Source organism: Aythya marila, assembly GCF_965140915.1.
Source record: "Aythya marila genome assembly, chromosome: 3".
Lineage (NCBI taxonomy): Eukaryota > Metazoa > Chordata > Aves > Anseriformes > Anatidae > Aythya > Aythya marila.
In genome coordinates this window covers 116,479,459-116,504,863 of record NC_139044.1, presented here as the reverse complement: position 1 = coordinate 116,504,863, position 25,405 = coordinate 116,479,459, and the positions used below count along the sequence as shown (strand labels likewise).

General features: G+C 51.1%; 1 protein-coding gene across 1 annotated transcript; it reads right to left on the bottom strand.

Annotated features, from left to right (window-relative positions):
- Nucleotides 1-6,197: 6,197 nt before the first annotated feature.
- Nucleotides 6,198-24,631, bottom strand: FAM167A (family with sequence similarity 167 member A). The gene is made up of 3 exons (XM_082757003.1): nt 24,523-24,631; nt 16,493-17,020; nt 6,198-8,406 (listed from the first exon to the last, which is right to left on the bottom strand). Exons 2-3 carry the CDS (start codon nt 16,862-16,864, stop codon nt 8,143-8,145), a joined length of 636 nt encoding a protein of 211 aa, XP_082613129.1. The 5' UTR covers nt 16,865-17,020; nt 24,523-24,631; the 3' UTR covers nt 6,198-8,142.
- Between the last annotated feature and the right edge of the window lie 774 nt (nt 24,632-25,405).

The following is a 25,405-nucleotide window of genomic DNA, read 5'->3' as shown; positions in this document are numbered from 1 at the left end:
ATAAAATTTAAAAAAAAGAAAAAAATAAAAAAGAAAAAAATGAAAACCATTTTCATTGGGGGAGGAATATTAATGTCTGTGTTCTGGGGGAATGCCCCCAGCACAGGGACATCATCCCCTGTCCCTTCAGACCAGCACAGCCCCCAGGAGGAGGCAGCTCAGGTACGGAGGCAGCTCCCTGAGCTCCAAACCCTCCCTCTCTCCTCTCCTGGGCGATGAAGGGGCCGACGAGCACGAAATCCATGGCACGAAATCCATGGCAACCCGGCCGGCAGCCTCGCAGCCACCGCCTCGCTGCCTCCCCTCCCAGCGCGCCTTTGTCTGCCGCTGGCGCATCCCTGCAGTCCCCATGGGTTTGTTTTTTTGTGTTTTTTTTTTTTTTTTTTTTTTTTGTTCCCCTCCTGGATTTCTCTCGCTGGGAGCTGGCACAGCAGCCTCTGACAAGCAGCCAGCAAAACAACCTGTGGCTGCAAATCTGGGTGTTCCCCTTTGAAAAAGACCCTATGATAACAAACCTGGAGGTGAAGCAGTTTGTCCCCTCTGGGATCCATGACTTGGACTCAGTAAATGCCTGTTGCTTGTGAGCAGCCCTGCCGAAATGAACCCACAGCCTGTGATTTGCACATGGGGATCAAGGTCTGCAAGTGCAGCCTGCAGAGCACAAACCAGCAGCCACGGGAGAATTTTGTTCCCTTTCTAAGCAAACCAGACCAAAAGGAACCCCCCCACAGAGCCTAAATCCCTTCTTGCTGAGCCTGCTCCAGGTGTGAAATCCTTGCTTTTAGGGCAGCCCCAAACCTTGAATCCACCCCTCACTGCTCTGGCAGCTTCCCCCAGCAAAAAAAAACCTCCTCCAGTGCATGAAACCCCTCGGGGGACCTGTATGAGATGGGCTGAGCTTTCTCACCCCAGCAGCGATGCTGGTGTCGTGCTGTTGCCAGACACTGCTGGCTTCTCCCCTGCCCCCTTAGCAATCTCCCTGGGAGACTGGGGCGAGCCCCGAGGAATCCCAGGCTGGAAATGCACGGGAAGGAGCAGCGCCTTGCACGGATTTTGCACTGTACAAGCAGGTTGCAAGCAAGCCCCAGCTCCCCAGGGCTCAGCTGCCTGCCTCCTGGGATTCCTCCCCTTCTCCTCCAGCATTGTTTTCTCCCCTTCTCCTCCAGCACCATTTTCTCCCCATCTCTGGTTCTGATTTTCACGAGATACCCATGCAAAATGCACCCATGGGTGCAGCCCATCAGGGCAGGGCGTTTCTCCAGCACCCAGAGGAGGAGCCCAGGCACCTGGAGCGATGCTCGCCTTGTCCTCAGCTCCTGCTGGAGCTGCTGGTGCTGCTCCTGCTGGAGGATAAGCATCTGCTTGCAGCCCAGGCTGGCTCCAGCCCAGCACGAGCACAAAGAGGGCTTTGTGAAGGGGATGCACAAAGCCACGGGGCAGAGCTGCTCAGCGAGGGGACCGGAGGCCCGTCCACAAAGCGGGTCCCTTGGGGGGGAAGCTAAAAGGAGACCTTTCTCCCTTCTCTTTCTCTCTTTCCAGGCGGAGAGCGGCGCGTCGTAATTAACGGGCTGCAGGTGATCAAAGCCCCGCAGCCCCTAAAGGGAAGCGAGGAGGAGAAGGGGGGGGGAACAAAGGGGTAGGAGCAAACTCTCCCTGCAGGGCAGGGCTCTGAAATGCAGACGAGCTGAGCTCGGGGGGCTGGAGGCTGGCCACGAGCTCGACAGCAGCTTCACATCCTACAGGTTGCAATGCTGATGGCCAGGCTTGGCTCTTCCCCACCGCTTACAGCAAGGGAAGGCAGCGCGATCAGAGGGGAAAAGCATCCTCCTGTGCTCTTAACAGGACCAAAATCCTTGGCCAGGCTGTTTGGGTAGACTCATGTAGCCCTGCTGGAAGAGAGGAGGACTCCTGCCCCTGAACTCTCCTCCCTATCCCCATTCACCCCCCTCCTGTGCGTTACCACAAGGGTTTGGGGTCATTGGGAGAGAAAAAAAAGAGGTGGGAAGGGGTCAGCAAGCAGCAGGTTGGCACCTGGAAGGGATCCAGGCCAGTTCCAGCAAGAGCAGGGCTGGCCCTGTTTCTAGCCCAGTTTTCTAGGGAAGAAAACCAGGCACCATCAGGGGCTCGGGGTGGCTACGTGCCAGCATCATCTCCTCCCTTCCTGCACCCAAACCCATCCGATGTCCCCAGGCAGTGCCAGAGGGAAAAAAAACAGTGTATTTAGGACTCTGGACCTCAGGAGAGATGATTTCAGCTCATTCAGGGAGCTGAGAAGTTGTTGGGGGGGGTGTGGGGAAGGTGTCTGAGACAGCTGGTTGATTTTTTATTTTTTGTTTTAAAGAAAACTTATTCAGAGCTTGGGAACAAGCCCTGCCTTTGCACATGAAAATGAGGAATTTCAGCACAAAGCCCGCTCGGTTAATTAAGACACTTCTTGGTGAACAGAGCTGCTAAAAGGGAGCATACAAGAAATGGAAATAAGGAGAGCAAATGAAAGAGGAGTGCCAAGGCAGTGCTCGGGTACTGAGGGATAAAAGCAGCGGGGCTGGCACCCAGCTGGGGCACAGGCTGGCCAGGCAACAAGGGGCAACAAGAAGGGCTTTACGAGATTTTAATGGCACACTTCAGGGAAACTGGGGGCTTGCTGCCGGATGGGGGGATAGCTTAGCACTGGGTGGTTGTGGAAAAGGTTGGATACCTTGTTTTTTTCCTCAGTTTTCATTTCTCCAAGCTTCTGCACAGAACAATTTTTTTATTCCATTTGCATCTTGCTACCGAGATGTCTAGGGAGCATCCTGGCATCTCTGGGATCACCATTCAGAGCAGGCTGTTTGGCAGCTAATGAATCCTAGAATCATTAAGGTTGGAAAAGGCCTCCAAGTTCATCCAGTCTAACCATCCAACGCAGATAATTACCATCCAACGCAGATAATTACCATTTTATAGTCACCTTTCCTAACGAGCTGGCCAACCCTCCCCATGGGGATCTTAGAGGACTGGGGGTCTCTGTGATGGGTGGGCTTAGAAGAGCACCCAAGTCAGGAAGAATAACTTATTTGGGACTTTTTTTCTTTGTTTTTGTGCTGTGGCACTGCTTGTGCTAGCAAACCAAACAGGCAAAGTGTTTGCTGGGAGCCGACTCTTTGGTGGTCCTCATGGACTACAGCATGATTTAGACATGGGACAATGATCCCCAGGCAAGGTGTGGGGTTTTGTGTGGGTCAGGGATCGCTCCCAAGATGTGGTCTGGCTGTGGTTGCCCTGTTTTGTGGTTAATATCATGGATATAACAAGATTGACCACTTGGCCCGATCGAGTCCTGGTTCCTGGTGGAGAAGCAGCCCTTGGAGGTCCCCTCTGATCCTGCGTTTTCATGGGAGGTGTATATATCTTGAAGACTTCTTCTCCAAGCCTTGGCTTGGAATTGCATTTAGAAATTGTCCCTTTGGAAGACTTGTGAGTCATTAGTGATTGCTGAATGACGAGGAAGGTTTACCTAACCCCATCCTGACTGTTGTGCAGGGCAGGCTGAGCGTGCCAAGGCGATCCCATCTGAAACCCAAGGCCAGAAGGTCCCTGGCTATACCTCTGGGGCAAGCAGTCGGCCATCCCACATCTCATTTTTCAAGGCATAACTGGAGGATAAATGTTCTACCTTTCTGGGGTGGCTGGAAGATGCTGACCTGGGCGGATCTCTCGCTGTGAACAGCGCTCCCATTTCCCATCCAGCAGCTATCCTCAATCTCAAGCAGCTTGGGGAAATTCTCCCTGCCTCCTGGAGCATTCCCCATCCCAAAGAAATCTCCTTGTGGCACCCTGCGTTTTTGGAGCAGCTCCTTCCTGCCCCCATTGTTCCCATGGCGCAGAGACAATGATCTCAGACGGCAGCGCTCTTGAAACCCCTCCAGAAAGCTGTGATTTACGAGAAGCCTGTTCCAACTGGCAGGGGGAATTCGTCAGTGGAACAAAAACATTGTGCAATTCCTCCTTCCTCCTCTTCCCCCTCTGAGAGGCAGGCAGGAGCATGTCGGGGAGCCCTCCACTGAGGAGAAGAGATTTTGGGGAAGGGTTTGGTGAAGCATTGGGCATCTTCTGCCCAGACCTCTCCTGGTAGCCGACCTAGGGCACACCAAGCTGTTGAAGGCAACCAGGATGGTTTGGCTGCCCCAGGGTTTGAACCACAGGGACTCCACGCTGCCTTCTTGTTGCTAATAGCTGGGCAAATCCAGGTCTCTTTTACCCTGAATGAAGTGTGTGCAGAGCTGGTCCCTCTGGGTACAGTAAGATGAAAGAATGAGGGATGAAAGCCTGAGAAATCAAGGGATTGCCCCATATCTGTTCAAATGATTTGGGGTGCCTTGCTCCCTCGTGTGTGTTTCTTCAGATATGCACTTGGTTACAGAACACACAGCGAGGGAAGAGAGCCTGGTTTGGTTTTGGTGTGTAGCCTGCCACCTCCTCCTTGCTGTCCTTTGTTTTTTTCTTTCAGTCCCTTCTGTCTTCTAAAATAAAACCCACTTAGCAGTCAGCTTCAGTCTGAGAAAAAAAAAACAAGCTGCTTGGAATACTCCAGCTGGAGTTGTATTCATATATATACACACACACATATATATATATAAATAGTTGGACCATGATATCTCTTCACAGACCGTGTTAGACCATGACAATCTGTTCATTGGGACGGGTTGCCCAGGGAGGTGGTGGAGTCACCGTCCCTGGGGGTGTTCAAGGAGAGGTTGGACGTGGTGCTTGGGGACATGTGGGTGACATTGGTGGTAGGGGGATGGTTGGACCAGATGATCTTGGAGGCCTGTTCCAGCCTTAATAATTATTCAAAGGTTCTCTGATTCTATGATCTGAAATACCACAGAGCAGCAGCAATCTGAAAATTCAGCATGTGACTCTATAAATAAGTCATTCCCTGGCCTTCCTGGTATAAATGTGACTTATCAGAGCACTTCTGTGATGATCTCTCTGTTTAATTTCATTAAGGGCTGTGTGGAGGCAATTGTGGGAGACATCAAAATACAAATCACTCACTGATTATTTGATAGCACTTCACAGTGCCAGAAGAGTAAGGAATGAGGCAGTTCCCTCAGGAATAATGACCCTTTTTATCATCGCTGTACAGGGGCTGTGAAAGAGAAGCAAGGTCTCTTGCCCATTAATGTATCGTGATGGACCATGCCAGGGAGCATGGCCAGTTGACTAAGATGAAATATGTAAAATAGCTTCTTAATCAACTCAGAAAGAGTAGAAAAAAAATAATCAAGCTGGGCAAATTGTTTTTAAATGATTTCTTCATGCTGTAAAATATACAGAGTTTTGGGTTGACCAAAACTTCAGGGATTGGGTCTAGCTGGATGAATGGCTGTTCCCCACTGACAGAAAAGTTTCATTAAGGCTATTTCAGGAAAAACGTTTTGACTATTCATTACAGAACAATGTCTGAAAGCAAACGAGCTGTTCTCAATGGTTTTAGTGTTAAATTAATATTTTTTAGGACTCTGAGTACAATAAAAATATAACCAATTAAAATACTAGACAATCTAAAATGTGCATACATGTGAGATTTTGGGGCAACCTGCTGAAATTTGGTTTTCTAGTTAACCTTGGGAAATCTGTGATCTTCCAGTCTGGCCACCCGAATTAAAAATGTTCATTATTCACATGGACCAGCCTCAGAATTGCTCTTTAGTTTCAGCAAGGAACATGTCTCATGGCCAAGCAGCTGCAGACAACTTGAGAGAGCTTGGGACCACGTTCAGCAGAGCCATGGCAAATCAGATACTTTTCTATTTATTTTTCTTCCTTAGCTGGATATATTTTGAAGTGCCTGAAATCACCTTTGGCTCAGTGGCTGAGTAACAAAACAACACCTAGCATAAAAGAGTGAAGAGTGACTTTTTTTTTGGCTCTGTTTCCTGTACATTTTTCTCCAAACACATAACATGTCCTCCCACCTTTATTTCTTTCCATCTCCTCCAGACTGCAAGGCAGAGAATCTGCTGCTGTAGCCATAGGGGATGTCCTAATGATGTGCAAGGACAGAAAAACCTGATGGAAAACCTTTTACACCCGTAAACCTTGCAAACTCCATGCTGGTGCTCAGCAGCGTGGAGGTGCTGGACCCACCTGGTGCTTCATGTGAGGTCTCCAGTCCCTGCCTGCTCTCCAAGCAGGACTGGAGCCGCTGAACAAAAGGAGAGACCAGAGGCAGGAATCAGTACAGACATCGTTTTATAATTAAAAAAATTGTGCATTTCGATGAACAGCTGGCAGTTTATAACCATCCTCATCCCACTTAATGCAGAAAATACATGTCTGGAACCCAGACGTCTGATATCTCTAATGCCACGTACAATGACCTCCTAAGACTGTGCTTGTACTAACCCCTGGCATTCAGCTGCCAGATAAGAGCCCAAAGGCAGGACCCCTCTGTATCTGACTCTAGATTATCCTAGAGAGAACCAGTCCCTCTCTTCCAAGGCATTATTTTCACTGAAATGCTGTCGTTGCCATCTTTTGATCGAAAATGCCTCCGAAAACCAACATGGGACATGAATAGATATTTTCTTTTTATTAAAAAAGTAAACAAAGAAGAATTTTAATGATTTTTTTTTTTTTTCCCAAAATGTCCATGGGGAAATAAGGCTATTTCTCTACTAGTAAACTAAATGGCATCACAATCCAGAGGCCAACTGGCAGTCTGGCCACAACCCTATTAAACCTTCAGTACCTGGGCAGTAAAAGTCTCCAAGTTTAGGCACAACACTGATTAAACTATTAGTACAGCTACAGCTCTGCTACCCCCAAATACCTCCCAGACAGCCATACACTAGAGGGGGAGGCACCACCGAGCTGCTCTGGCATGCTGAGAAGAGCAGAGCTGGGCCCTGGCACGGTCAGAAGTGTTGGAACAGGAGGGAGAGCCTCAAGGCAGCCACGGTCCCCTGTTTTGGGTGCCAGGAGCCCCAGGGAATCTGTGGCTAAACCCCTTGTGTCCCTCATGCCCTGAAAGGCAGAAAAACACAGCATCCACCCTACACACTGCCAGGACAGGAGGGAATCCCCCTGCGATGGCTGCAGGTCCAAAGCACGGTGAGGGCAGCTCGTCGCAGCAATGTTTGTCCCTTTAATTTGTGGTCGCACTTCACCCTCATCACCCAAATGTCCATTCTCTCCTCTTGGAGGTCCTTTCTCTGACGGATGCGTGTTGCTACAGAGGATCCAGGATTTGCTGGTGCTGCTGCTGGGAGGGGAATGTCAGCCCCGGGTGGTTTCTCTGTCGTGGGATGTCCCGGGTATAAACTCCCTCCGTTGCCTTACTGCTTCTGGAGATAGCCACGGGAGTCTTGTGGCCACGGCTGACAGTGGGATCAGGAACAAATATTGCTCTGGGTATAAATTTTAGGGCACGCAGGTGACTTCTGGCCAGATGCAGCCTCTGTATAAATATGTCCACGATTCATCCATAATCCGTACCACAGAAAAAAATAAGATAGAGTACACTGGACTCAATGGAGCACGTCAACAAGCACATCTCACCACTTTTTGGGGCTGCAAACCATTTAACTCACCATCCCTCAGCTTCTGGGAGGGCTCCTTTCCACTGGAACCCATCTTTTCATCTGAAACAGCCCCAAAGACCCCATGCCTGGGCCGTCAGAGGCAGAGGATCGATGTCTCAGGAGACATCCAGGGAGGAGAGTGACGTTTTCTGAAGACAGCTCTAGCCTGGGAGGAGGTAAAAGGGAGGGGAAAGGGGATTTTTGCCCTGATTTCTGGCTGATCTTTGAACCTCCCCTCTGACTTCTGAATACTGGGGATGTGTCCACCTCTTTGCTACTGCAGGGAGAGGAGAAGGAGGAGAAGGGACTTTGCAAAAGAGCAGGCTAAGTGCCCAAGCTGGGTTCAGATGCTCCGTGCTTCCTGCAGGTCCTGCCTTCTCATCTCTGAGCCATCCCAGCACCAGGCTCTGCTTCTCCTTATGCCACCAAGACCAGCCGTGGGTTCCCCGCTTGCTCCCGTTCCCTCTGCCCCTCTGAGACCTCTTTGTGCCCAGCCATCAGGCAGGGAGCGCCCTGGCACTGCCCAATCCTTCCTCCTTCTCCCCCATCCTTCCCTCTTCTGCCCTGCCTTTCAGCACAGCGAGAACCGGCGCGAGTTGATGTTCATCTTGGTGACCCCGATGAGCTTGAGCGGCGTGGAGAGGCTGAAGGAGCTGACGAGGGGGAAGTCGCAGAAGAGGTCGGAGAGCTCGTCCCGCTCCTCCAGCTCGTACGTGGCGTCGTTGAGCATGCGCTGGTGGAGGTGGCAGGTCTGCTCGATCTTCAGCTTGTTGATGTCGCTGCGGAGGCGCATGAGCTGCCTGGCCAGCTGCTGGTCCTGCAGGCGCATTTCTGCCTGAAACGCAAGACGGAGGGAGGGGAGGGGAGAAGGTATCAGCATGGGCACTGCACGCGTTGCTCAGGGTGCTGCTTGCACCAAATCATTGGGAAATTAACGCGGCCAGGGGTGCTACCCCGCTGCGAAGGACTGGGATGGAGGCAAAAGTCTTCCCTGCAATGCATCCCAGTCAAATAGGAGCTCAGGATGGTGAATTGCTGGTTCTGTGCCTGGTCAGCTCTCTGGAGGAACTGGGAAAATGGAATTAAAGCCAGCACACCAAGGCTGATAGACTGGGTATCAGCCGGCACAGGCTTCAGAGCCTCCCTCTCAGCCCTAAGCAAAGCCCAAATTAATCTCGCTCGTAAGGGAGCAGCCACAGTGAGAAGCAGCAATTAGAGGTGGAAAGGAGCAATTAAAAGAACCCCAGAGAACCGATCCCCAACTACCTGGCACGGGTTTCCAGCCTACATAAATCAGGGCTGGTTCGTGACAGCGGGGAGCGCGGCTCCCCACATCCCCCGGGGCTTATCTCGCGGGCTGGCAGCAGATCTCAGGATGGGGCCCCCACGGTCCCCATGGGACAGGGAACAAGCACCCCGCGGGCTAACAAGCTGAATATTTCAGAGGGTTTTTCCTCCCCTGGCACCCAACTTTGAAAGGTGGAAGATTCAGAAGTGATGAAAGGAAATTGATTTTTTTGTTATTATTACTATCATTTTTTTTTTTTAAATTCCGACTCATAATTAAGCAGAAAACTCCTTGCCACAGGATATTGGGAGTGGTGAAGGAAGGAGGTGATCGCTTGGCGGGATTCACAGTGAGCATCAGCCTTTACCTGGGGAACAGAAGCCGGCAGACGCCAAGCCCCACTTCTCACCCCACCTCCCTCCCTGCAGAAAAGCAGCAAACCTCAAAAGCCACAAAGAGAAGGGAGTGGTGGGAGAGAAGCCAAGCAGGTGAACCTTGAGGCTTGAATCTCTCCTGGAGACAAGGAGGGAGCAGCACAGGCTGGAAAACCATCCTCTAGCTGGCCCCGTGTGATGCCCTGACCCTTTTCTTGATGTCTCCTCCATCCCAGGACATGAACCAGCACGAGAAGGAGCCTGCTGGTACCAAGGATTCCTGACTGTGAGTTTATTTCTGGGTATGTTTTTGGTATTCTTTTTGTTCTTCTTAGCTCCCTGTGGTCTGAGCGAGAAGTTCAGAAGCAGACCCAGGCTACGTGTACATTAATATGTTAAATTGTGCATGGCCACAAAACCTTTCTCTCTGCTCAGCTGCAAGCGCAGTCCTGGCATCCTTTGAGCAGAGGCCAAGGCACACAGCCCTGAGCAACTCCCCACAGGCACCCCTCAGGAGGTAACTTGGGGGGATTCGTCCTCAGCAGGCATTTGGGATACAGCCACCGTGCCTGGATTTTAACAGCCTGGACACAGCCAGACCGTACCAGTTTGCCTCCAGGCCTGAAAACCAGCTGCTTGGTTTATGAGTACAGATGACGAGTGAGGAGTAAATTTATTCCTGGGGTAGTGGCTGGAGCACCAAGCTGCAGAGGTGAAGGGAGGAGGCAAAATTCAGCTCAGGATGCTCCACAGGTGGCCCTGGTGTTTCTGCACAAGACCTTTCTGATGCTCAGAGCCCAAGGCAAGGGCTGACGTTAATATAATGTAAATTAATCCGAGCCAAGCAAGGCTCTTCTCACTCCTGTCCCACAGAGGCACCGTGGAGGACCTTCCTTGGTACTCTCAGACAGCATTTGGGGTCCGTTGTTTGCAGAGGATTCATTCACCTTCCTATAAACCCCAGCCTGAACTTCCTTCTTGAATTGTTGGTGGGGTTGTGGCAATTTACCCTCTTCAAAAAAAAAAACCTCAACCCAATATTTCCTTGCCCACAGCAGAGCAATGCCACTTGGTAGGCTTTTCTTCTCCTACATGAGTTGAATTATAAATAAATAAATAAATAAATAAATATATTAATTATATCTTTCCCTGTTTCACAATGAATGCCGTGGCTTGACATTTTATCAGGAAGGCGATCGCAGATGTTGTTGGACTGACCCTTGGTCAGTATTTCTTGTCGGTTAATCAAGCTACATGAGAAAAGTCAACAAATGCTTTCACCAGAGGTTTTGAGGAATGTGGGATTAAAAAAAAAAAAAAAAAAAAAAAAAAAAAAGTTTAGAAAATGAATTAGGAGACCTTTGTGGAGAGGGAATGGACTTGGAGATTGCCATTTCCCTCCTGCAAGCCAATTTCCCTCTTTTTGACCCATTCTTGCTTTCGATGCTTTTCTAAGAAACCATTTTGCTTTTGTGCAAGTTCACAGACAAAGCTGTCTGGGTCGTGGGGAGCAGATTCCCAGCTTTGTCCTTCAGGTGCTCAACCTCTGGACTCCTTTCCTTTCTTACACCATACCTGGCACCCCTGGCATTTGCTGAACCAGCCCGGCTGGGCAGAAATTATTGTCCTAGACCCAGCCCTTGCAGGCTGTGCTCTGGGGCTCTGCAGGGAAGCAGGGATGAGCTGTCAATGTGCACGTTTTCCCAGGGACATAAAGTCCTGTTCTGCCCTCCAGGCCAGCAAAACGGATGGACGGGGGACAAAGCCTGGTAGTGGCTGGCTGAAGGACTATGTGCACTGTGGGGAGATGGCACAGGAGAAGTGATTAAGGATCTCTTTTGGAAAGGAGCACGGTCAGCGTCCCAACCTGTGCTCCATGAAGCTCGGGGTGGTGATCTGCGGAGAAGTGGTTGCTCCCCCAGGGTTCATACTTTTTATTTCTAAAAGATCAAAAGAAAGTGAAACTGGGTGCAGCCACTTGGATCCAAGCGCAGCCCAGCCACCAGACCCTTGCCAAACACTTCAGAGAAGTCGGGCACGTCTGTGTTTAGGTTTGAGGCTTCATCTTCAAAGGTGCTCGGATGCCACCCTGCTGCGGCTAATTTTAGATGCTCACGCCCTTGTGGTGCAACCCACAGCCCCAAACAAGGTGTTTTTGCGATGCCTGTGGGTTACACAACCCCAAATCAAGCGCAGATGCTTTAGCTAACACATGCAGGACCTGGCATGGGTCACAAATCTCACCTTTCTTCAGTATTGGGTTTAGACTGTGTAGAGTCTCTCAGAAACTTCATCTTACCTTTCCTGAGGGACGTAGTTACCTCTGCTTTTTGTTGAATTAAGTGGCACTAAAATGTATCCAGGACTGGTAATGGTATGTCTGGGAGAAAGCCCACAGCCAGAGGAAAAGCCTGGCAGCTCAGCATCCAAATGAGGCCAAGAGAGGACTTAGAGAGGAGTAGTGTTTTTCAGAGCTACAGTTCCATCTCTGCCACGTGCACAAACCCATATCCACCCCATGAAAACCCACCACTCTCTAAAAAGGATGGTTGCACCCAAACTGCCCCCTGGGGATGGTTTTGCTCTGTCTAAACACCTCAAACTGCCCAAATTCCAGCAATTTAGAAGTAACGATGGCACTGCTTCTGTGCATGTGCACAAGTCCTTTCACTGCTTGAATTACAAATATGGACAAATCCTTCCTGGACCTTCCTGGACCTGTTATATAGCAGATTTCCAACACAAGCCACTCCATCACTACATCCATCCTCTAGATTCCTCCTCTTTCTCCCCCACCTCCCAAAAATCACACAGCAATCTGGACTGGTGCTCATGACAACAGTGTTTTGGTGCCACATCGACATTTAAAATAACCTAAGTACTTGCTCAACCAATATCAGTGTCAAAAATAGAAATAATAGCAGGAGCTTTGTAAAGCATGTTGCTGAGTCCTATTGCTCTTGATGAGGAAGACAAATTGATCTGGAGTGGAGACACCAATGGAGAGAGCACCTGACTTTCTTTCCTGCATACTGGCTCACACACCTCTGATTTCAGTGCAAAAATGTTGGTGAATTTGAGAAGGAAAACACGCTTTCCTACCACGCCACTGTCATTACTGTCCAAAGGCATCCCAGCTTGTGGTGGAGTTTTGTCCTTTAATTACTTGCCACACATTTAGGGGAAAAAAAAAGCACTTTGAAGGCTCAGTTTTAGAACTTGTAAAAATTTGTCTTGACAGGCCAAAAACAAAGCAGAAAATAGAGCCTGACCACTCCGATCCCTGGGTCTTTCACCATACCCTGGCTGGTGGCAGTCTTACTTTCAGTGTTGATGATAAGCAGACACATTTGACAGCACAGAGGCAAAGAGGAGACAGGAGGAGTTAGGAAGGGAAATGTTCCAGCCCCCGGGCGGTTCAACACATGCTGAGTGCTGCAATTTGCTCGTACACCTACACAGAGCCTCACAGCACAAAAACAAGAGCAGGAATTTGCATGTCTGAATAAATCAGCTTCCCAAGGCCAGATTCTCAGCAGGTCCCAGCTGACGTGGCTGGCTGGAGCTCAGTGGGCATATGCAGACCTAAAAAACAGGGCCAGGCCTTCGCATGCAAGGTGCAGAATCAGGTCCCAGGATTGGTCACCTGGGGAGAAAGACCGCGAGCAGCAGATGCACAGTAAGACCTTGGGCTTGTCCTTGGCTTCCCTTCTGACCGTGAGAAGCCTGGACCTGGCTGAACCCGAACCAGAGCATATTCTGGACACACGGGGACAAATTCCCTGCAGCGTTGGATGACCTCTATTTTGGGAACTGGAAGTAATGCTTCAGGTTTAGCAGGCAGCTTTACTTGTAACACCATGGCTAAGAGGAAATCTGGGCATGCACGTGCAACTAAACTCACTTTGCTTCCAGAACTGGGTGTTACAACACAAACCACTTGCTGGGGATGGTCTGCTGCATGTGCAAGCTCCTGAAGCTCTAACGGTTTGGCAGGGTGCTCATGGTACAAGCCAAAACCTTGCTAGGCTGTGCTAATGAAACAGCCCCGCCTAAACATGCTGGGAGCTGTGGTGAGGTTTGAACAGCGTGAGCGGTGCAGCTATGCTTTGCTCTGCTTCATTTTGTTCTGTAAAGGCACAAGCAGTGGTGTACCTGTGTCCTGGGCACACACTGCTTCTGCCCTTTCATTGGGGAACTAATTTAGAATAATCTAAATTGACTCCTCTTGGACTGCATAGAGTGAGGGAGAATTCAGCCTGCGAAGGAGGATGGCATGGCAGAAGCAGATTTCCCCTGAGTTATGACATGGATCATTTTTGGATGCTGTTCAGAAAGCTGCCCAGATGCTCATGTTGATTCTGATTGTAATGGTAGAGCAAGCAGGGCCAGAGCCTTGGTCATCATCTCATACATTATCAGCGTGCCTCCTGGCACAGCTTTGATTCCAAAAACCAGCAGTGCCCCAAGCAGCTCTAGGCTTGGTTTGTGAGTTACCAGGGAGCCACAGCTCAGGAAAGAGCCCTGGCAGAGTTGGTGCTGATGCAGATGTGCTCGCTCCTGCTATGCTCTGTGGCTGCGTCTGCACCAGGCTGCTTGTGGCAGGGCTGGTGCTGTGCCCAAGTCTGTGGTCTCTGACGTTAAACCAGACCAGAAAGATTTATCGCCCACTGAGGGCAACCATAACCGAGGGATGGGTGCTGGAGCCCTGCCTGTCTGCCCTGAGCAGGCTGTTGTCTGAAGGATGCTGCACTTTCTGGCCTTGGATCCTGCCTTAAGCAGATGTAGAAACTCTACAAAACCATAGCCATACCCTGTTCTTAAATCCCCCTGTTCACTTTGCCATCATTAAATGCTGGTAAACAAGGAAAAATCCTGGCTGTGTTGGGATAAAAGGAAGCTGGTTCGTTTATTTCAAAAGAAACTGGGCTTCATCCTTGAAATGCAATGTGAAATGCATCTTTTTGTTCCAGCACCCTGTGAAGCGATGGCCTTGCTGTGTTCTCACTGTTCGCTGGCAGCTCTAACCCAGCAATAGTGCCTCCAACATAGCTATTAAGCTGTGTGGTCAGTCAAATGCATGCTCTGTCTTTTGGGGAAATTGTTCTAAATTACATGAGTCACGTCCAGATCCAGTAAAGACTGGTATAATTAAGAGACAGGAAAATGGAAAGTGAGGAACAATTAGGGTTTGCTTTGCCCTTTTTCTTCCTTAATTTAAACTTTTAATTTTCATCAGATGAGAGTTTATATACCACACCCTAGTCTAAAGGGTAGACTCTAAGACAATTTATACTTTGGGCAGGAGACCAAGAACAAACCAAACCCGTTAAAATCTGGGTCTTTAAGAAAGAAGAAACTGTTCCTTACTGTCTTTGAGCATCTTGAGACTTGGGTTTTACATCAAGCCCTCTGTGACTATGAGAATTCATCACAGATGCAAGCATGGACCCAGGTTCAGCTCTGAGATCAGGAGCTGATATTCTCCAGAGCACCGAGTGATTTTAGGAGATCAACTCAAAACTCTTTGTAATAGTCCTGGATTTCTGAAAGTGCTGCTCTTGTTTTCCAAGAGCTATGGTCCTGAGACACATCTCAGCCACCAAAACTGATTTTCAAGACCACTTGTGTAAATAACTCCTTTAGAGATCAATCCAGATGGCAAGTGCAGCAAGAACAACAAAAAAGTTGTTGAATAAATATTCTTTGGCACGGAAGTCGCAGGGACTTAAAAATATATATATATTATTCACTGTTCTGCATGAGCAGCTTTCCTCAAAGACTTTTGGTGCTTATCAAAAGCAAAGGATTTGCCCAGGAACATTTTCACGATCGTGTCTGAACCACACGTGCTTTCGCAGCCCTCAGGGACCCCATTGCAAATAGCGCTGCTGTCCAAACAGTTGCAAATGCTGTTGGCAATCACAAGGCAAACACCCAATTTGGCAACAGAAACAGAGTCCCGTGACATCAGTTGTATCCAGTTTCCAGCCACGTGGGCCAAATAATAAGGATTTTTTTTCCTTCCATTTTCATTTTCAGTCCAGAAGGGAAGGATTGCTGGGAAGCGCCATCTGTCTCTGCTTGATCCTACTCTTGTGCAGAGCAGGGCCCACTCTCCAACCCCCAAAACGGCTGTCCCAGTCCCACCATCCATCCTCTTGGCATTCCCTGGCTCCATAAAGGATACACCTATGTTTCCTGAAGGGAATTATCCCCAGGACATGCTGATTCCTGAGCTGGGCTGGAAGCTGCTTGGGTCAGTGCTGGCAGGCTGGGCCTAGGACCACGACAGCAGCACAGCACATGAAAGCTGAGCTTCCAGTGCCCTTGCCCTGGCTCTGGTTATTTTCCTAACTTATGTGTAGAGTTTATATCGTGTCTTTTTCTCTGTGAAACATGGTTAGCAGCATTTTTCCTTCCTGCTGAACTACACAGAGCAGGTCAGTGAAGACTGACATAGGCCTGGCCCGCCTGTCATGTCCTCCCCTTGCTTTGGGAAAGCAGAAGGTCTCCAGTCCTTCCTCCTGGTGGCTTGTATCAACGAGAAATAAAGATATGTGTTAGATGGGGTGCATGTCTGAGGCAGGAGGATGACAGAAATGTGGGCCAGTGTCTAACGAAGGAGGACTCGACAGGTGATGAACCTGTGAGAGCTGGCTGAGGAAGGGTCTGAGGTCAGGCTCTGCCATTGTCCCGCAGTGCGGAAATGATTTGGGGAAAGATGGTTCCCACAAGACTTACATAATATTTTAATTAATTAATTAATTAAAAGGAAATAAAAAGGGGGAATTGGGCAATCACTTGGAAGTTAGATCTGCTAATGCTTGTTAAATGGTGATCGGTATGCAATGTCCCACTGAGGGAGCTCCTAAACCACTGATGGCCACAGGCAGCAAGGGTAAATCCAGAATGGGTAAATCCAGCAAGGGCAATGTATTCAAGCTGTATTCACCTGAGGCACAATTAAAGAAGCAGGAGATGGAACAAACTGCTAAAACTCGACTTGCTGTATTTCTTTGGCCTGCTGGAGCCCAGCAAGGACTCTGAGATGGACCCGGCTCCTTCTCCAAGGCCATGGGCTCTCTGTCGTTCACCTTTCCCTTTCCCAGGTTGCTCCTGCCAGCCATGCAACGACTGTGGGTTGCTTTTTCACCCGGGGCTGAAGGCAGCTGGGAACAAGGAGCTTCTTGTTTCCCCCTCCTTCTTTTCCCTTGAAAATAAAGACTGCTATCTACCAGGGGCAGGAAACCACTTACCAGTTCCTTCCGGAGCCACGTCAAAGCCTCGTCGATGCTCTCAAAGCCGCCTATTTTCCCTGAGGTAAGAGTCACCTTGTCCTGGGCAGGGTTCCCATTGAGGTGCAGCTGCACCTTCCTCAGAGGGACAGTCTCCTCCAGGCCCTTTTTGGCCTCATTCCCGTCCTCCTCGTCGGCCGGCTGGGGGCTCTTCCATGCTTGCTCCTCCAGCTTCGCCTTCCACTCCAAGTAGGACGGGCGCCTGGTTTCCAGCCTCAGCTTCTCCGTCAAAGCCTTGAGGCTCCTCAGGTGATCATCAGGAGGAACGGCACCTCCAGAGCCACCATCTGTGCTGTCCACCACCTCTTCTATTTGGATTTTAGGCAGAGACATCCTCTCCGAGAGTCCAACGGCATAGGGGTGGGCTCCCACGGGTCAGGGACAAGGGTGGGAAGCCCTCAAGACCAGACCAGCTCACTGCAATGAGCCCAACGTGCCCCCTCCGAGGATAAATACTGCTCAGGCACCACGCCGAGGCTGGACGGACACCTAGAAGAGAAGCAGAGGGTTAGTTTCCACTTTGAGAAGGAAAAGGGAGCAAGGAGGGAGAGGCAGCTCTTGCAGCGCGTGGGCTTTGGGAAAGGCAGGGTGCCAAGGTGCTCCCGGGGAGTGTTACCTCATCCCAGCTCTCTGCCTTGCTTTTGGGGCAGGAACAGACAGGCTTTTTGGGAAGCTCTGGTTACGTGCACCTTCGATTTTAAGGGGCCGTGATAAGGTTGCCGATGAGGCCAGGAAACACTGACAGACCCTTCTGAGGCTCTGTCACACAACCCGATGTCCTCTGTCTATTGCTGGGGGTCAGGGTGACTTGGCACCATCCTGCTGCCTCCCCAGCTGGCAATCCTACATCTCTCCACTTAAGTGAAAAAGGGACAGATGATAAAGGACAATGCAACCTTCTCCCAAAAGTTTGAGCCCAAAGGAGAGATAGAAATATATATATATATGTATTGTTCGTTTGTTTTCTTGCCCAGTTTTAGGGGGTTGCACTTAGATCTAGGCTTGCTAAAGATGCCAATCTCCAGCTGTAAGATTCAGCTTCCACCCATCCAGTGAGCTTGAGGCAGGAGCAAAGCCCCTGGCCAGTTTGGGGAGTAACCGAAGCACTGGCACAGCTTGGGTTTGGATGCCTGCACTAAGAGAGATCTGGGCTGGTGGTTTCCATCACTGACCAGCTCCAGTTTGCCTCATGGCAGTGGTCCCTCACCCTTGCTGGCTCCTGAGCCGTGTCTGGATGGTGTCCAGGACAATGAGCACCAGCACCGAGGAGCCAGGAGCTTTCTTCCCAGCATCTCCTCCTTACACCACCGGTGGACCACAGCTTGGCCAACCAAACCTTCCTCCGTGGGACAGAGAGCTCGAAAAACTCTGCAAGAGTTAAGCTCAGGCAGCTTCTGCATTCATTTGAGGTAGGATCAGATAAGAGACTTTCTCAAGGTCATATGCTCATCTGTGGCTGAGCTAGGAATAGATCCAGAGCTCTCGTTTACACGTCGAACGCAAAACAAAATACTTTTTGCCTGCCTGGTAACATGCCCAGAAAGACCAGCCGGGACGTATGCAGCTTTCTAGCTGGATGCACTGAAACACAGCAATATGAGTTACTCAGCCATTCTTCTCCCTGCTATTTGTGCCCACAAAGACGTGTGCAGCTCTGAAATCCAGACCATAATTATGCCTCTCAAACCTTTTCAGTAAGAAGATTCAATTTAAAATAAACACCAACAGAGAGCAAGATTTATCCTACAATTGCGTGGAGGCACATGGGCTGAATGAGTAGCTGATAATATACACACAGACAGTCCGGGGGTGGAGAATTAGTCATGTTGCGGTCTTGTTCCTGCTCCTATTTATGTTAATGAGAGTTTTACGGTGAGCGGGAGCAAGCCCAGATACTACATCAGGTTGAAGCCAAGCGCTCTTGTGCCTGGAGCAACAACAGTTTTCCTTCTTCTGCTGAAAAAATAGATTATATGGAGGGGAGAGCCGAGGGCTGCCTGTTTGGAGAGTCAGGCCATGCACCAGCTCTTGCACTGATGCTCTGCAGAGCTGAGGGCACGTTAATGAATTTTGCTCCAGCAGCATATTCTAGCCCACTGACATCAATAACGGGAAACACTAACGACTTTGAAGACCTTGTCTGAGTGTTTTTTGCCTCCACTGAGGTGGAGATAGCGAGAGGTGGCAGAATCCAGCTGTCTGATAGAGTTGAACGCACTGGGCTGCTGGATTTGGTATCCCCTAACAGAGAAAACACCTTTATTGTAAGGCTGACATCGCCAAACATTGCACCTACAAAGCAGAGCCCCCGCAAACTCTTTTGTCTCATGTCTCCAGCACAGATCTCCACCTCCCAGCACCTGCTGAGGGATTTTTTTGCCCTGCAAGTGGCACCGTTCCAGCACACCCTTCACCTCCCAGCTGCAACACCAAGCCCCTCGTTCATCCCATGGGCATCCCCCTAAATAAGCATGTCCGTCCTCCAGCCTTTCCAAACTCAAAATTGACTTGGGTGAAAAACCTGATGGAGAAAAAAAAGATCTGGAAGTGGTAAGCATGCAAAAAATGTCTGTGTGCAAGGCTGTAATCCAGCCTTGTTTATTACTCCCCAGTGAGATAATTCCCAGGGCAAAAACCGGCCTCTGGCTCAAACCAACAAACTTCTCCCAGCCTCCCTGTCCCAGGCTCAGTTTTCCTCTAGGCTGGCCTGGAATTGATGTGCTTAATCCTTGATTTGTCTTCCTTATGACACTTGGCAGTCTCGATGGGTTCATGCCATGCGGAATGAGGGGTAACAGGAGGTTGGCACCAAAATGGTGACCAAAACCCAAAGGGTTTCCCCCTTTCCTTGCAGGAAAGCTATCAGTTCTGAAGGTACAGGACACATCAGGTCACCGAGTCAACACAACACCTTTAATTTCTTCATTGGGTTAGGCTTCCATGGAAAAAACAGCTTAATTGACCCACCCTGCAAGCTGTCATCCAAAGGGATTAGCAGGAGCGCGCGAACGGATGGAGAAATCACAGGACTACCCAACTGCCTTGGGTGTGAAGTCCTGCCAAGCCAAGGCTCACTGAGCTGGCATGCCCTGAGGCTTGGCTTTTGCACGTTTGCAAGCCAGCAAAGCAAACACTGACACACCAGACACACCTTGTAAAGCTCGTGGGGAATCCTGTGCTCTAAGGAACCAGGTCCAGCGGCACAACTGGCCACTGCAGCTTCCCACTGCAGAAATTCCTCCATCCCCAGAGCAGAAGCAGCAGGCCTGTCCCCATCACACACCCTCAGACATCCCTGCTTGTGGATTAATCCATGAATAAATAGCAGGAGAACCACATGAATGCCTCCTGAGCAAGCAGGTGAGATGGTGTAGGCAACAGGAGGCAGGGGCAGGTGGAGTGTGGTGGGAGAGAAGCTTTGCTTTCTCACCACTAGCAGTGGATAACACCACGATTCAGATACTATTCATGGTCAAAAGGGAGATCACATGAAATGATGCCTTGGTCTGCTTTGAATATGAGGTTTTCATGCAGCAGGCATTCACAGGATGTTAAATTCAGGGCTGTAAAGAAGGGCCCTCAGTGCTTTGGAAGGTCACATGCTAGAGAGCAAAAGGTCTAGGAGAAGAAAAAAGAGAGCGGGGGAGAAACACTGAGGATGAAAATTGGAGGAAAAAAAATAATCCACAGAATAAATAAAGCAATCAGCCAAGACAGGTATAGAGAAAAAAATATTCAGTTCTCTTCACTGTCCCTGGTGGACATCAGCTTGCAGTGATAGCAGCTTTTATTGCAGAGGAGCAGCAGTGATTTTAGGAGTCTACATTAATCTGCTTGTCTGGTCCTTGAGAAGAAAACAAAAACCCTCGGTGTGGGACAGAGCCCAGGCTGGGGGAAGTCTTTTGGTGGGATGCAGGGGTGCCCGCATGGCCCATGGATAACACCTGTGCCATGTGTCAGACGGGGCTTGGGTGTTAACGACCTTCAAAATGCATATTAGTGCCATTTATGCCTCAGTTTCCCTCTCACCAACTGGGCAGTTTGTGCAGCTGGGAAAAAAGCTCTGGGGGTCTTCAGAGATGTACAGGGTTTCACCTCCTGTATTTTCGGCTGTCTCCATCCCATCTGGGTTCCCATGCCCTGACTATGATCAATGCAGGGATGCCCTATAGGACCCGTGGAGCTTGGGACGCAGTTCAGTTTGCAGGCAGTCACTCCAGCGGGGCCATGCAGCCGCCCCATAACCCTACAAAAGAAAACCCTGATACAAATTCCACCTACCAACGCCATCCCCCATCCCTGCGGGTCTGTTTGGGTGATGAGGAGCCTGCAGGTGCAACATCAGGAAGAAAAGAGGGGGTGAGAGCCAGCCGCCCGTGCCCCATGGGGCGAGAGAGTGGCGCTTGCGTCCCCCAAAAACCTGGGGATGGGGTGGGGGTGGCAGCCCCCCCGTCGGTCTGCAGCAGGTTGGGAGCGAGGAGGAGACGCCTGTGCAGCGGGGTTGCCATAGCAATGGAGGCAGGAGGACCCCGGCTGCTGCTCGGTGCTGGATGGAGGCTCCAAGCATCCTCCGGGCAGCACAGGCACCGAGGATCCAGCAGCAAGGCCGCTGCAGGCAGCAAACCTCTCCCCGGCTGCCCCACGGGCTGGGAGGGGAGAAATTCTCTCTCCAGGTTGTGTTATTCAGGATTTGGCAGCCCCATGGGTCGCTGCAGCACCTGAAATCTGCTCCTGCAGGAAAAAAATCTGGTTCCCTTTCCTGCCTGTCCTGAGGCGACCTCCAGCCTCCTTCCCCCAAGCAGGAGGAGATGCCAGCAGCCTGGAGATCAGCCTGATCCCGAAGCCAGGACTCCCTCTGGGTGTGAGCCCCAGCTGGAATCGGTGTTATCAGCTGAGGGTGCTCAGCACCTGCCCAGCACAGTTGGGGTGAGGATGGGCTGCACGTGGAGACCCCCTGTCCACAAATCTGTGGGCTTGGCCCCTCTTCCAGCAGCGAGACGGGGACACCGAGCACGAGCATGGGTCTGGGGGCTCTGATGCCCACGATAGCCTCATCCCTTCTCATGCAGAGACCCACTTCCAACCTAGGGAGAAGACCACATCTCTGTCCCCTGGTTGGTGCAGGGTTTGGAGAGGGGGTTCCAGAGCTACCCCATATAATGGGTTGAGACACCGATAGAGTTTAATGGGATCCTGGGTGCTCCTGGGTATTCCTATGCATTTACCACCATGAACAAACCCCAAAAGACCTCCCAGGCAGCTCAGATGTTCTGGTCAACAGCGGAGAGGCAGCCCATCCTGCTGCTTCAGCCCTTCGGGTGTGGATTTGGCGTTGGCAGATAAATGGGGGCAAGAGGCAAGACGTGGGGTTTCCACTCATGCAAGACCCGCAGCGGGGTGAGGAATCACCCTGAGGGTTCATCCTTCCACCCTAACAACCCCCCAGAAGTAGCCCCAAATGCAAGGAAGGAGTAAGGGGAGAGCAGTGGGGGGCCGCAGCCGATCCCTCAGCCTGGCAAGCGGATTAAAAATGGGAAGAAAAGAGGGGACTCGCTCACCTTAGGGCATTTCCCTCCAGTGCCAGCAGCAGTTTCAGAACCTGCCCCAACAAACACATCCATCCCCTGGATCCCTGCTGCACCGTGCCCCTCCTGCACCCTCCGACAAAACCCAGCAGGCTGCTTTCGAGGCAGGAGGACGGAGATTGCTGCCTGCTTTAGATGGGCCCTGGCAGCTCCATCTCCAGAGCAGCCCAGTTCCCCTCCATCAGCAGATTTCCAGTGGTCGGGTGAAAACCCAGCATGAAGATGGCCCGGGCTGTGCCAGATGTTTGGCATTCCTGCAAACCAGTCTGCTGGTGACGAGTGGGAAGCATTTGCAGACTGGGAAGCCTTCATGGAAAGCAGGGGGGGCGACGCTGACTCCCAGCCCATCACCCAAAGCAAGGTAAAATCGTTCTTAGAGGGAAAGGGATTGAGCAGCAGCAGCTAAGGCAACTTTTTTTTTTTATCTTGGGACCTAATCCTGGCTCCCAAATACGTTCTCAAAGGACCTGTGGCTTGGCAGAGCCTCTTTCCTTAATTTTCACCGCTGTCCACCCCCAAACCCAGCTGTGTTTCACCAAGGGAAAGAGCAGCTGGAGAGGGCAGGGACCTCTGTGCCAGTGCAGCAGGGGAGAGGCGAAGGGCTGCAACTCCTTGGGAAGGAGCTGGATCAAGCTGGGAAATGCTCCCTTCTCAGGGGACTGACACACAGAGGTATTTTTCCCTCAATGCAGCATGGAAGGCAGCAGGCAGAAGGGTATGATTTCAGAGGAAATAAAATAAAATAAAATAAAATTCTTTCTGGGGAGAGATTTTCTTCATTCTGCCCAGCACCGAGCTCACCCCCTGCAGATGCAGTGCCAGGACCAGCTCCCGTTTGACTCCAAATTAAAGCGATCAGGGGGCAGGATCGCCCCCCTGGCGACCCCCTAATCCCTTTTTCGTGCTCCCTGTCCCATCCAATTACTCGCCTTAGCAGCCGCCGAGCACCAAGCACTGCGCTCAGACCTGCCTCCTCCCAGGCGTTTGCAGCGCTGAGCAGATCCCCACTTTGCTATTTAATATTATTTAAGGTGAGCTGCTCACAGACCCCCACTCCCTCCTCCCAGAAAGGCTGAATTACTCCCTGGCTGGTTTTTATTTATTTATTTTCCTTTTTTTTTTTTTTTTTTTTTTCCTGCAGTGTCTCTGCTAGGTTTTGCAAACCCCGAATGGCCGCGGAGCTGTTGCAGGCTCCTTCCTTCCCTCTCTGCTTCATTTTTGTGTCGTTCTCATCCCTCCCAAGAGGTGCACACGGGAAAGCAGAGGAGACCTGAGATGCAGATGACAGCGATGGCACCAGCGTGCTGAAAGGATGGCAGGTGGAGGGCAAACCCACAGCTTGTTCCCACGGAAAAGTGGGGGAACCCATAGGATAGCGGCAACGGGCGGACAAAGCCGCGGCAACGCGGTACCAGCTGGACACAGCTCCTCACTGGAAACAAGGCACCGGGTTTTCCTTCATTTCCATCCCTTTTAAGCAAGCTTCCTAATGTAGAAAAGCTCCCGGGGGCGAAGCAGGGGTGAATAATCCAGGGAGCATCCCAGGGAAATAGGGAGGATCCCCCAGCCCTGCGCGGGTGCCAATTTGGGGAACGGATCAGCTGCACCATGTGCTTTTGTGCTGGGGGTGCCCGGCTCGTGCAGGGCTGCACCCGTGCTGGGAGGGGTGCAGGATGACCCCGTTCTTTTAGTAATTAGCCCCAAGCTGTTACAAAGGGCTCTGGAGAAGTTCTGGATGATTTTTTTTTGTTGTTTTCTTTATCATTAAGATGAGCTGCAAGGGCCAGACCTGAGCAGGTGGAAACCTGCTCTGCTCGACGCGGTGCCTGCTTCAAAACCCGGAGGCAGCTACACCCTGCGAGGCCACCAGGCTTTATCCCACGGTGCCTGCCCTGCACAGACCTCCCCGGGGCTCTCACAAATCTCAGGGAGGGGGCAGAGGGAGCAACAGGTGATCATCCCAAACCAGAGCCACAATTTTTCCTGTTACACCCCGAAAAATCCCGCCACAGGAGGTGGTGAGTGCCCCCACAGCTCTCCCAGCTGAAAGCAACATCCACAAACCTCGCTGCAAAGGGGGGCAACGCAGACCCTGCCCTGATTTCCAGCTGCTCCCAACCATCAGGGTGCTGCCAGCCTGGCCATCTCCGTGGATTTTTGTCCAAGCAGGAGATGGTGGCGGGGGGGAAAAGCAAACCCCAAATCCCCCATGTAGGAGCATGCACGCTGAACTTGGCAGTGCTTTGGGGTCCCCACCCCACTGCTCCCTCCCCAAGCACCTGGTCCTTGCTGCTCCCCTTTCCACAGGGCGACCAAACCCAGGGGTCTCCTGCCCTGGGTGCAGCCCTGGGTGCAGAGGGGGGTCCGTGGGGTCCTCCCCAGCCCCAACGCCAGCACCCAACTCACCGGGGAGGCACTCAGCGGGAATGCTGCACGGACATCTTGGCTCCCTCCTTCCGCCTCGGGTCTCCAACTTGGTATTTGCAGAGCGGTGTCACCAGTGCTTTCAGCAGACTGTCTCATCCTCCTCCCTGTCTCGCTTCAGAAATCTCTCTGTTGTTTTTTTTTTTTTTCCTTATTTAAGGGACTTTTTTTTTTTTTTTTTTTTTTCTCCCCAGCGGTTGCGTCAGGCCTGTTGCCTGGAGACAGGCGAGCTATTCCAGTTCGAGCTTTTCAGTCCAGATTTCCTGTCTCTCTTTCATTCATACCACCAAGCCCTGAACCTACCTCCCACCAAGCAATAACCCTGGAGAGACCTGAAAGGGAGGAGCCGCGCAGCCCGGGTCCTAGACATCCTCCAACAACGGCACCCAGATGAGGGAGGAGGGGTAGGGATGCTACGGGGGATGAAGGGACCCCAAAAATTCACAGGAGATGCCTGGAGAGCCTGTGGCTACTGTCCCCGTTGCTGTTCCCGTTATGCACCATGGAGAGAAGTGAGCGCTTCTCCACGGAGCCCGGGGACCTCCGGCACTCGTCTGGGGATAACATTTTCCAGATGCCACGGCTTGCCCAGAGGTCAGCAGGCATGCAGAAGGCAAAGAGGGACAGGGACGGTTTGGCAAGGCTGGGAAGCATCTCCGGGAAGCCCTGGGGTGGGTATCTTGGGGCACCGTGGCTGGCACCATGCAGAAAGCAGCACTTAAACTGGTCGTTGCCTGTCTGCTGTACTGGAAAAGAGCCTGTGGCTCCCACGTCTCCCCCAGCAGGGCTGGAAACCTCTTAATTGCCTCCAAGAGAGGCAGGAGCCCAGCTGCTGGGTGATGTGGGGACCCAGGCTTTCCTTCTT

Coding starts and splice junctions, on each gene's coding strand:
- FAM167A (XM_082757003.1), bottom strand. CDS start 16,864: ATGTCTCTGCCTAAAATCCAAATAGAAGAGGTGGTGGACAGCACAGAT. Junction 8,407..16,492: donor CGTGGCTCCGGAAGGAACTG/GTAAGTGGTTTC, acceptor CTTGCGTTTCAG/GCAGAAATGCGCCTGCAGGA.